Genomic DNA, 12,841 nt, shown 5'->3' with positions numbered 1-12,841 from the left:
CGAGGGATGTTTGTAGCCACGCTTCCACGTACGTGTCAGGTCTGTGGGTTCTGACGCTGCCGGGTCCCCGGTGCTGTCCCCGCCCTCTGGCCTTCCAGTCGCAGCTTGAGCTTGGAGTGAAGGTTTGATGGGGTCTGCCAGCCCCCCAGCGTGAATCATACTTGGAGCAGTTAGTTAGTGGTTTGAAATGAAACCCAAAGTTTATCACGAGATAAAAACATCAATCTAAAGATGCTGCACTAGTGAGTCAAAGGACTTTCCACCAGAACCTGAACACGTCAGGAAAGCCCTTGCTTTACAGAACCCTGAGTGGAGTGAGCAGCGATCAGTGCTTCAAGAATGCCTCTCAACGCTCGCTCAGCGGCCTGGAGAAGCCTACAACTGTCCACGCTGGAGCTTCTAATTCTGCCCAGAAGGGACACAGAGCATTAGAACGTCACACTGCAGTATATGATCACGACTGGGGGCGGGGGGCAGCACGATGCTTCGACAGTGGGCAGCGTGTGTGCCGAGCTGGCCAACACTGGGTGCGCACAACAGTGGGCATCGAGGGCATCTAGAGCCGGGGAAGCACCGAGGATGCGACAGTGGGAAAGGCCCCTCCAGCACGCGTCACGATCCTCCTCGAGTGCAGTGGTGACCTGGCCCCTGGCTGGCCTGGCCCCTCTCCCGCCTTTCCTCCCAGCAGCCCCAGCTGAACTGCACCAGAGCCAGCCTGCCCCTTCTCTTGACGCGATCACCCATCAACACACACGCACATTCACTCACACTCTCACATTCACACACACACACACACTCTCATACACATACACTCACGCTCACACACACAGTCACTCACACAGTAACACACACACTGACAGACACACTAACACACTCATACACGCTGAAACTCACACACACACTGACACACACACACACTCACACCCATTCACACCCTCACACAAATACACTCAATGCTCACACACACACAACACACACACTCACTCACATACTCACACTCATATACTCAGAGTCACACATTCACACAACACACACACACACACACACACACGCATACACTCCAGAAAAGCCTGAGGAGCCTCCCATGACCCTGCCTCCGTCTCCAGCTCCCACCCTGTTTCTCAGCTGCCCCCTTGGCCAAGGTCACAGGCCACCACTGACCTCCACAAGGCTGAGTGCAACGTACACCTCATGGTCCTGACTTCCTGGGCCCCTTCCTGCCTCTGGCCGCCTTCCCGTCCGGCCCTGACTGTGCCCTGGGCTGGGTTCCAGGTTCCCTTCTCTATCTAGACTCACTGTGAGGCATCCCACCTGCCCCATGGCTTTGAAAACCTCCTAACAGGGAGGAACTCCAAGTAAATACCATCCTGTGTCCGAACTTGCACATCTCGTTGGTGACTTGACATTGAATGCAGGCATCCTCAAAGCACCAGATGTGACCCAGACAAACACACCCCTGACCCAGCTCCCCAAGCCACCCCAAACAGCCTCCTCCCCCAGCTTTTCAGCATTAGCACCGCACCCATCATGTGGCCCGTGCCTGTCCTCACGCTCCTAGCAGAGGGGCCACCATCAGTGGACAGGACAGAAAGGAAGCGCACAGGAAGGATCATCAGGTGGGATGGATGGGACTCTGGAAACTTCTGTGTTTAACTGAGGGACGTGAAAGGGTGAATGGGGAGAGTGCTGCTGAGAAAGTGGGGCCAGTGACTACACGTATTCTGGGGGGGTGATCCCTGGGGTTTCCTAAATGCCAAGGTTATAAGAGAGAGGCATGTGGGGCAGGAGGGCAGCCAGGAAACTGGGAACTTAGCAATTCGAGCCTTGAATACCCTTCAGTCAAGCACTGCTTTAGACATTTAAGATATTTACTTTTTTAAATGCAGGGTATAGACATTATAATTGGCAGTGAGATCATTCTAGACATAAGGACACAGTAATCTCATGTGGGAAAAAATCCTTTATAAAAAAAACAAAACCTCCAAAATTGTTTAAGGAAAACTAAGATGACTGACAAAAGTTTGAAGCTGTATATTTTAAAGCCCTTCAAAAAAAGGGCTATGGGACTTCCCTGGCGGTCCAGTGGTTAGGACTCAGCGCTTTCATTGCTGAGGGCCTGGGTTCGATCTCTGGTCAGGGAACTAGGATTTAGCCATTCAAAGGTAGCTTATTGAGAGTTTATAGATGAATCAAAAATACCCCTCAAACTGATGAAAAGAAGGGACAATACACTGTGCAAATCAGTGAAGAGAAACTCATCTAAAATGGAGCCAGAGGCCCTGCAGGGAGGGTCTCAGGCATGGACTTCCTTCATCCGGGCAGGGAGCAGCAGACTCGGCTGCCCCAGCAGCAGAAGGGACGCTTTCTCCTGGTCCAGTAACAGCCCAGCCAATGAGATGCTGTGACCACCCCAAACCCTCGCTTTCCTCCAATGGACTTAGGTTCAAAGCAGCCCCTCCCAAGTGCCCCTTTTCTCTGTAAAATAAGGTTTCTCCCTCTCCTTTGTCCTCAGACTCACCTATGCTTTCACCAGTCTGCATGTCCCGAACTGCAATTCCTCTGCCATTCTGGAATAAGCTCATTTTGCTGGCAAAAACAACTGCCTATTTTATTTTTAAGGTTGACATCGCATGGTGTGCAGAAGTGGGTTCTGGAGGAGACGGAGCCTGGACCCACGTGTGACAGCCGCCCGTGCCCCGTGCCCCGCTCCCCTTCCCTCCTCTCCCCTCCGGGCGGCGAGAGCCCTCCTCCTTCCGGGCCAGGAAGCCTCCTCTTTCCGGGTCAGCTCCCTCCTTTGGGTTGAGCGCTCTGACTTTACTGGGATCTGCTTGTCTTCTTTTTGGGAAGGCTCTGCCCCTCAGGTGAGTGCTCACTCATTTGTCCCCCACTGGAAGTGTGCTGGAATTCTGGTAAAATTCCACTGGAATCAGCCTGTTTAGGGACTTTTCTTTTGCTCTTGAGGAAAGCTCTAAGAAACGGGAGCCCAGTCACCTAAATGCTCTAAGGGCACCCCTCCTTCGGGGACCCTGGCTGGTTTTATGTTTAAAAACTATGGTCCTTCCTCATGCACATTTTAAACTAAATAGACTGACTTAACCCCAAATACTTCAGAATACCAAGGGCCATTATGGGGAACTTTCAACCTCTCCAAACTTGTTTCTCTCAGAACCAAATTAGAAAGCAACGGCTCTAAAACTAAACAGGCTGAATGGGATGCTTATTTTAATCGGTACCTTGGAGCTTCCAAGCACATCCAGGACTCTAATAAAACTGCCTCTTTACAAAATACCATTCCTAGACTAACAGAGGAGAACAAACTGAAAGAAGACAAAACGGCTCTGAGGCCTCTCCCCTGCCCCCGCCCCTTGTGCCCCTGCGCCACCTTCCCTCCCCTTCTGCCCATCCTCACCTCCTCTGGGCCCTCCACCTGCTCCTAACCCTCTTGCTGAACTCCCCTTTTTCTCCAAACCTCTCCCTGTTTCCCCCTCCCCTGAACTTATTAAGTCCTGCCCTTTTAAAGCTAAGCCTTCTAGGGGTCTAGATGCTAAATCCCTAGTTACTTATGTTGCCTGGACTAAAGCGGAACTTCTAGCTATAGTCAAAGATTTTCCCAAAGTAACTGAGGACCCCCATGGATTTGCTGAAGAACTTATCCACTTATAAACTTATCAACCTGGCTTCTCAGATTTATATCAATTAGTCCACATGCTTGCTGGTGAAGCTCAGGCCCAACATTGGATGAAACTTGCCTGATGGGAAAATCCTGAAAGGGATTTGGAAAAACAAACCCTGACTGTTAGCAGGAAATCCCAAGAACTTGCTAGAAATTTTCACTAAGAGTTTCAAAAGGTTTTCCTAAGCATGATGACTGGAACAAAATTCAGGCTTTGCATGCAAAACCTATAAAACCTGTTCATGGCCACTGTAGTTGTCTTCAGACTGTCTTTAGAGAAAACTCTGGTCTTCTTTTGGATGTTGAATCTGCTTGGGTTGCCTTTAACTCTGTGTTCATTAATGGGCTGAATGGGGATTCTCTTTCAGTTAAAAGGACCAGGATGGGGACTTCCCTGGTGGCGCAGTGGTTAAGAATCCATCTGCCAATGCTGGGGACATGGGTTCGAGCCCCGGTCCAGGAAGATCCCACATGCCGCAGAGCAACTAAGCCCGTGCACCACAACTACTGAGCCTGTGCTCTAAAGCCTGCGAGCCACAACTACTGAAGCCTGTGCGCCTAGAGCCCGTGCTCCGCAACAAGAGAAGCCACCGCAGTGAGAAGCCCGAGCACCACAAGGAAGAGCAGCCCCTGCCCATCGCAACTAGAGAAAGCCTGTGCACAGCAGTGAAGACCCAACGCAGCCAAAAAAAAAAAAAAAAAAAAAAAGGACCAGGATGGAATGGGAAACCCTGTCCACTCCAGGTTTGGTTAATTTGGTAAACCAGCGCGTTCGCATGCTAGACAATGCAACAAACGGAGGCCCCACCCCCCCGCCGAACAGAACCTCTTGGTCCCTGCTATTACTGCAAAGGCCAGGACACTGGAAAAAAAGATAATGAAAGCCTGAGCACTGCAGGCACCTTCAGCCCTCTAAGCAACCTTTCCAATGTCCTTCAACCCCAGCGGCCAGGCTCTGAGGAACTACAGGGGGCTCTGCCAACCCTCCCTTTTAATCGGCTCGGAGAAACGACACTCTGGATGGGGATGAATCTCTGTGTCCTTACTGACACCACAGCTACGCTCTTGGTGCTCAACCCCACTGCTGTAAAGCAGCCCTGCCTCGGAGTGCTGAACAGTTCAAATAGTGGGGGTTTCTAACGAACCCCCAAAGATCCCCGTCTCAGAACCCGTTCCCTTTTGTTTAGGCCCTCCGAGAGACACACACTGTTTTCTCCTTAGGCTCCTTCATCCTTATTCAATCACTGGGCAGAGATTTCTTAGGGAAATACCATGCTGGAATTTCTTTCTCCTGAAAGGGGGAAATAGTTCTAGAATTTGACAGTAGCCATCAAAATAGCCAAGCAGGGAACTGAATGACCTTCGATATCTTTTACTTGTTCTGTCTCAGATGCATCAGAGGTGATTTCAAGGATACTCACTAGTCACTTGTCACCAGTGGATCAGCTACCACTTTCCCTGGGGGCAAAATCTCCAACTGAAATACACAGAATTCAGTGCTCCTCCCATTAAGAGTCAAACATATCCCTCAAAACTTCTCCCCAGAATTAATCAGTACCTTATAATTAAATAAAGAGGTCCTTCAAGGCATCAAGCCCATAACAGAAGATTTCAAAGCCGCAGCCTCATTATCCCTTGTACTAGTCCCCGTAACACCCTGCTTTGCCCGTGAGAAAACCCAGCGGCTGAGGATGGAGGTTTGTCCGGAAACCGGAATAAGTGACACTGTTATCCCTGGCACCCTGTCTTCCCTCAGCCCATATGCGACTAGCATCCATTTCTACTAAAAGCAGAATCTCACTGTAATTGATCTATGCACTGCATTCTCTAGCATTCCTGTTGATAAAGCTACTCTGTATCTTCTTGCTTTCACTTGGGAAAGAACAGTAGACCTGGACAGAAATGCTTAAGGCTTTTACTGAAAGTCCTTCTTCTTCTTTTTTTTAAAATTTATTAAAAATAAATTCTTTTGGCCATGCTGCGCAGCACGTGGGATCTCAGTTCCCTGACCGGGAATTGAACCGCGCCCCCTACAGTGGAAGCATGGAGGAGTCTTAACCTCTGGACCGCCAGGGAAGTCCCTGAAAGTCCTTCTTACTTTTCAAACCTTAAAGGCTGACCTGGACGATACCGTTTTCTGCAGGCTCTACTTTATTACAATATATGGATGGTTTGCTTCTCTACTTTCCTCTAAAACTTCACAGGAGGACAGCATTCACCTGTTCAAACCTTTTAGCCTTAAAGGGACATAAAGTCTCCAAGGAAAAACTGCAGTTTGCTCAAACTCAGGTTCAATATTTAGGGCACCTGATCTTAGAATGAGGCTACCTTTAGATACAGGTAGGCTTCATGGTACCCTCAACTTCCCCAAATCTAAAACTCAGCCCAATTACGAGGTGTTTTGGGCTAGCTGGCTACTGTCAAAACTAGATTCCAAATTTCTCTCTTATGGCCCAGCCCCTGCATGTTTTATAAAAAACAACAAACCGGACCCTATTATTTGGGGCGATCAGGATGACATAACCTTTGGAGCCTTACAGAAAAGCTTAATAAGGGCCCCTGCCCTTAGACATCCTAATTGTCAGCTTCCTTTCTTTCCCTTTGTACGTGAGAAGGAGGGGAACGCCTTTGGAGTATCATCCCAAACACAGGGACCATCATCGACCCATCGGCTAGTATAGTCGACAGCTGGGCCCTGTGCCATGGGGACAGCCCCCTGGTCTCAGAGCCACTCCTGCCACTGCCCTTTTGGTTAAGGCCACCAAAAAAATAATCATGGGATTCCCTCTAACCGTCTTTGTACCCCATGCACTAGAAGCTCTCCTGAATTTGCATCACACTCCTGTGAGACCCTCTTGCTAACCGCTCCTCACAGAACTCTTTCTTGGTGTAATAACCTCAACCCTACTGTTCCTCTCCCCGCTGCTCTGACAAAACTCTTCCAGACTGCTTAACACTGACAGATCACCTTTCGACTCCCTGCAATAGTTCACAGGAAATTCCTCTAACCAATGTAGATTTTTCATGATTTACTAATAGTTCCTATCTAAAAGATGCAAAAGGTAAACACCGTGTGGGGTTGCTGTCGCAACTCCTCTTGAAGTCATCAAGGCAGTACCTTTGGCTACTTCAGCCCAAAAGGTGGAATTACATGCTCTCACTAGGGCTTGTACTTTAGCCAAGGGCAAGACCACCAACATTTATACCCACAGCCGGTACGCCTTTGGGGTAGCCCATGACTTTGGGACGTTATCAAAACAGCAAGGTTTACTTACCTCTGATGGGAATAAAATTTAAAATGGCTCTCATGTCTAAAATTTATTAGATGCCAGCTGCTCTGGCTACTAGCAAGGTCCCTGGGCATTCCAGACTCGAGTCCCTGTAAGCTAAAGGAAACCACCTTGCTGACATTTCTGCCGAAAAATGCTGCTCTCAGAGGAACCAATGGCTAACCCTCTGTCACGCTCCAAAGGGATATCCCCACATCCCCCAGATGATAATTTGGAAACACTGACTAGAAATGCCCAACTACTGGCCCCAGAAAAGGAAAAACAATGTTGGAAATTGAATAACTGTTGGCTTGATAAAAAGACAGACTCTTGGTTTGGGCCAAGCAACAATCTGGTCCTACCAGAAATTCTAAAGTTCCCACTACTGACCACTGCACATGCCTTAAGCCACTGGTCTACTGGCAAAATGACAGAGTTCATGAACCAATATTGGTGAAGAAACACGAAGAAAGCTGTGAGAAGCGCCCACCGTGCTTGTCCCATCTGTCCAAAACACAACCCAGGAAAACCTGTCTGCACTGCAGTAAATTGCTAATGGGCCACTCGAGACCTGGCAGAGGGATTTTATTCAGCTGCTCCCATCTCAGGGATATAAATATGTCTTAGTCATGAGTTGCATGTTTTCTCACTGGACTGAAGCTTTCCCTTGTAGACAGGCTACTGCCTCTTCTGTGGCTAAGATCCTGTTAGAAAAGATCATCTCTACCGGGGGAACGCCCCCTGCCCCTGAACTTCAGCGGCTGAACACTTCGACAGGTCTGTGGCTGGTTTTACACTTTCACTGTCTTACCATCCTCAATCCTCAGGGCTAGTCTAACGCATTAATGACATCATTAAGACCCAACTGGCAAAATTTGTAGAGACCCTCCAAATACCTTGGCCAAAAGCATCACTGTTGGCCCTTCTAAATCTCACATCCACCCGTCTGGGAACTCACAAACGCTCACCCTCTGAGACAGTCACAGGAAGCCCAATGCACCTGGTTCCCGCCTCCTTTGATCCACAGCTGATAAACGGAGATATACTTCACTACTGTAAGGGCCTTACTGTTTCCATTGAAAGTAATCACACTTTAGTAATGTTTTCATAGCGTGCTCCCAGGAGATGAAGACCTTAAGCATCACACCATGCAACGCGGAGACTTCACCTACTGGAAGGGACACCGCAAGGAGGATTCCCTTCGACCTCACTGGAAAGGCCCCTATCAGGTACTGCTAACCAACGCTTGTGCTGCTAAGCTCCAAGGAATGGACTCCTGGGTTCATGCCACCCCTAAAGAGAACACCGAGCCCCGAGTGGACCCGCACACCAACCGGCAACTGGAAAGTAAAGATTTCCAGGAATTGAAGCAGACAGCATCTGATGAGACAGCTTTCCCAAGATGGACCAGGCCCATATACCCTTTTCTCACTATTGCGTCTTACCTTATTTTCTCCCTTTCTACCTTGGACAGACATTGCTTTTATGCACATTTCCTGATCTACTGCAAGAGAGGGAAACCTCTCTGATGGTTGGATTTGTCACCAGAAACCTTGATCTGTCCATGACAGCAGTGACCCCTACTCACACTATAAGTAACTTCTCTGGAATCCCAAATGCCACTCTGCACCTAAACTGTTCCGCAGGTATAAGGTGAGACTACTAAATCCGCACGCCCTTGTTCCCTGGCTTAATTTAAGCCTCCTGAATATACATACGGAAGACACGGGAGCAGTCAGTTTGAGTCAGACCGTTTGTAAGCTGGCTGTCATGCCCATATATTTAGGAAGACTTTTAGTATGTGATAACATCATACGTGAGTCTTGGTCGAAGGCCGCCAAGTCCCTGATACCGACAAATGAGTCCATAAATGCTACTACTGATGAGGGGGTCCTACGTGTTCCTCCCGGTTACTCTTCTATATGTGGAAGCCTTGGTAATGGCCCCCAGCTTGGGCAGCTCATCATCTTGACAGCTGGAGGGTAAAAGAACAGTGTGCTTTTGCTGTATTCACTGTTCTACTTTCTCTTCATAACAGATCAGAAACCTCCCATTGGTCTATTGTGTTAAACCTCCTTAGCTGCCTTACATGGGAACTTCCAGCAGGCGTATATGACCCCAGGTTTGCCTCTGTAGGGAGAGCCGCCTTTCTCCCCCCATCAGAGTAGGTGCCAATGAACACATGATTAGAAATCTCTTCCTAACATTAGAAGAGCTGGCCAATTCCACAGCCGAAGGAGTAGCAGCCCAACATCGTTCACTTATTAGCTAAAGTAGTTTTAGATAAGTGCATAGCCCCCAATTACCTATTTGCTGAGCAAGGAGGTGTTGGAACAACAGCAAATACCATCTATTGCACATGGATAAATGTCTCGGGAGAAGTAGAAATCCAATTACACAAAACCAGGGAGCAAGTGCACTGGTTGCAAAAGATTTTCACCTGATATTCCACGGTCCTTGGATTTGTTCAGCTGGCTACCTTCAGACCTAGGGTCATGGGTCAGAACTATCATAAAATTTGGAACTGTCATGTTACTTTAAACTTTGTTTTGCATAATTATTTTTAACCTTTGTACCTGTTACATGTTAAACCTTTGTAGAAATGATGTACGTAACAGAGTGATGTTGGCTCAATGCTTTGAGATCTCCAACGTGCACAACCTTGACAAGATGTACACTTTAGACAGGAATGCTTGAGAGTCTTCCCTTCTAACCTTCCCTGTTACTCAAACATGGCCTTAAACGGTTTCCTACTGCTATGTAATTTCCCTCCGGCTTTGGATGTGACAAATAGGAAAGGTCCTTCCTGACACTGAAGGACAAAAACCACTAAATGCGGACAACCTGACTCTTGATCAGTGATATTTTTGGAGAAAGTTCTTGTTCAAAAGGGGGAAATACGACAATTAATAAAAGGAAACCTCAATTAAAATGGAGAGGGGGAGCCCTGAAGGGGGAGCACTCAGGCAAGTATCTTCCTTCATTCCTGGGCAAGAAGAAGCTGACATTACTGCCCCAGCAGGAGAAGGAAGATTTTCTACTTGTTCAGCAACAGCCCAGCCAATGAGACACTGTCACCACCCTGAACCCTTGCTTTCCTCCAATGGACTTTCACTCAAAGCAGCCCCTCCCAACTTCCTCCTTTTCTCTATAAAGCAAGGTAAAGTAAGGTTTCTCTTTCTCCTTTGTTCCCCAGACTTGCCTATGGTTTCACCATAGCTTGCATGTCCCGAATTGCAATTCCTCTGCCACTCTGGAATAAACTCATTTTGTAGGTAAAAGAACTGGCTATTTTATTTTTAAAGTTGATTATTACCTAAAAAGGTATGTATCTCTTCAAGATAAACTGACAGCTCTAAATTTCTTTCTTTTTTTGGCCATGCTGTGCGTTTTGCAAGATCTTAGTTCCCTGACCAGAGATCGAACTCGGGCCTGGAGCAGTGAGAGCACTGAGTACTAACCACTAGACAACCAGGGAATTCCCTAGATTTCTTTCCAAATGAATATTATTTGACAATAAAAAATTCATGCCCAGAGGCTCTGATCATTGGTGTAAACTTTGTGTTCTCTTGGAGAAGTGTGTCTCATGCCCTGAAGATTTCAGGCTCTATGAATTCCTAGGTCATAGAAGGCACTGGAAAAACTTCCCTTGCACCCTTGTAAAGACCCCCAGGACCACCTCCCACTGGAGCTATATCTATCAGTGCCTGAGCAATCACTCTTTGACCTGGGCTAACAGAGCACCCTGTCCTCTCTTTGGGAGACTTGGTTTGAGGTTACTTTCCTTTGCCTTCCTATGATGTGCTTGACCTCAGAGAACACTGTTGAAGTCAGGAGATCCCCGAGCCAAACCCAGCATGAGTCTGAATGGAGATCAAGGCACATATACCCTTTCCTTTGAAGCAGTCTGAAAGTTTACTACTAAAACAAGTATAGGTCATGCCTTAGAAGAAATACCATGTCAAGATGTGAAAGAACCATATCAGTATTACTTTTATAAATATTACAAAAAAGCGGCCCTGTCTGTGTATTTAAGTACCTTTAATTCATGCATAAATGCTGAATAAGTGCATTTAGTAGGAAGGACCTCTGCTGAAGGGAAATGCAGGTGTGTGTGTGTGTGGGGAATGTAAGTGTATTTGCATAAAACCGTGGCCGCAGCTCACTCCGGGCCCCTGGGCTTGGGGAGAAGCAGGACTGGACTGATTCGTGAGTCTGGGGGGAGCGTGGATGTGACTGAGGCTGCCTGATGGAGGTGTTCCTCCAGCCCCCTTGGGCCTGGTGAGGCTGTCCTGGCTGGCCCAGTCCTGGGATGCTACTTGTGCCCAGATAAAGCCCTTGTTCAATATCAGCTTCATCAGCATTAAAGAGGCTATTTGTCCCCATCTGCTCTACTCTTTTGTTTCATTTCTCAGTTCACTGAGAGTGGAGTCTTGTTTGTCGGGTTCCCTCAGAAATGCCAAAAGGAAAATATATTTGAATTTTAAATGGGATTTACATTCAACTTTTTAGCAATATATCATCTGAATAAATGTAAGTCGCAGTATATGACTGAACGTAAATGTCATACAGATTCACATGTTCATGAATAGGAGCAAACAGTAAGCCTTCTACGCACTCTCGGAAAACAAGTCATGAGGAGTGAGATTCCCCGAGGAGGTGAGGGGACCAGGAGGTGAATGGCCTCAGGCGGCGACACTAAGTCGGGGAAGCCAGATCAGGCCCTGGGGCAGCTCAACAACTAACTCTGCCCCACCTTTGGGGAAGAATGAAGGCTTCTCAGGAAAAGACTTAAATGTTTCAGAAAAATACTCACTGGTATTACATCACTCAAGTAATGAAGACTTTTAAAGGTGTACAAATATTCCAGATGAGTCTGAAAGAGACTTGGCTAAAGTCCTGTGTTACATGAAAGCAGTGAGATGTAAAATCTTTACCACCAAGCACAGAGAATGCGGGACTGGCCCTCAATCAGGGAACTGGGGGAGGGGCAGTTCTCCTTCCTCTCTTCCATATTTGCATGCTTCTTAAGTGAATGTGGGTTAACGTTATAGGGAAAAAGGTTCAACAAATTTTCTTTAAAAACAGAAGGAAAAAAGTCCAGCGCGTAACTAGATGGGCGAGTCTGCAGCACAACCCGACCCTCGTGTGGTTCTGCCGTCTGAGTCGTAGTAAGACTAGCAGTTGAGACGGAGAGAGCCCATGCGCCCTTGAGGACCCAGCGCCCTTGCCCCCCCCCCCCCCCACCGTCTGACCCACCTCGGTGACCTCCACCCGCTGACAGTCGGTGCATGGATCATTAGCTCCCGGGCACTGAAGCCGTCTTCGTGTCCAGATGAGCTGACAACTACGAATCCGATCTTGTGGGGCATTCTGCACGCTGGGGCTATGTATGAGAGCAGGAAAGACTGCTTTAAGGGACTTAGTAGTACATCGTAACGTTGAAAGTGTTATTTCCTGCCTTGTTAATACACAAAGTAATTCCCAACCTAGTCAGGACTGTCCCATCACTTTGAAAGAGTCTAGTTCTTATTACACAATTTTTAAGATGCCTCTTGACTTTTCCCAAATATATGCCAAAAAGTTTGACCCTCGTTGTGGGTTGAACTGTGTCCCCCCAAAGCTATGCTGAGTCCTAACTCCTGGTGCCAGTGACGTGACCCCGTTTGGAAACAGTGGGGACGTAAGCAAGTTAAGATGAGGTCATATTGGAATAGGATGGGCCCTGCTCCAACATGACTTGTGTCCTTATCAGAAAAGAGACAGGGACACACACACAGACAGGGAGAAGCCAAGTGACAATGGCCGAGCAGCTGGAGCACTGCATCTACAAGCCAAGGAACGCCGAGTACTGTCTGGAGGCAGCAGAAGCTGGAAGGGGCCGGGAAGGAGCCTTCAG

At 47.9% G+C, this 12,841-nt stretch overlaps 1 protein-coding gene across 6 annotated transcripts in view; it reads right to left on the bottom strand.

The window, feature by feature from the left end:
* The window catches only part of CEP104 (centrosomal protein 104), a 58,722-nt gene that overhangs the window by 42,601 nt on the left and 3,280 nt on the right, over positions 1–12,841 (bottom strand). For 4 of the 6 annotated variants that reach the window (XM_027110403.1, XM_027110400.1, XM_027110404.1 and 1 more), the window contains exon 2: positions 12,202–12,328. The exons of 1 other annotated variant lie outside the window; for it this stretch is intronic. In XM_027110403.1, the coding sequence (XP_026966204.1) occupies positions 12,202–12,314 (113 nt within the window). In that variant the 5' untranslated portion in view covers positions 12,315–12,328. Of the gene's footprint in view, positions 1–32; positions 838–12,201; positions 12,329–12,841 lie in introns of those variants that run through there. One more of the 6 variants, XM_027110401.1, reaches the window with a different exon arrangement.

The sequence above is a fragment of the Aethalodelphis obliquidens genome, unplaced genomic scaffold (genome assembly GCF_003676395.1).
Source record: "Aethalodelphis obliquidens isolate GAN/ISIS:26980383/991018 unplaced genomic scaffold, ASM367639v1 scaffold9, whole genome shotgun sequence".
NCBI classification, from domain to species: Eukaryota; Metazoa; Chordata; class Mammalia; order Artiodactyla; family Delphinidae; genus Aethalodelphis; species Aethalodelphis obliquidens.
Note: the sequence above shows the minus strand (reverse complement) of the source record. Positions and strands in the feature narration are given on the sequence as shown.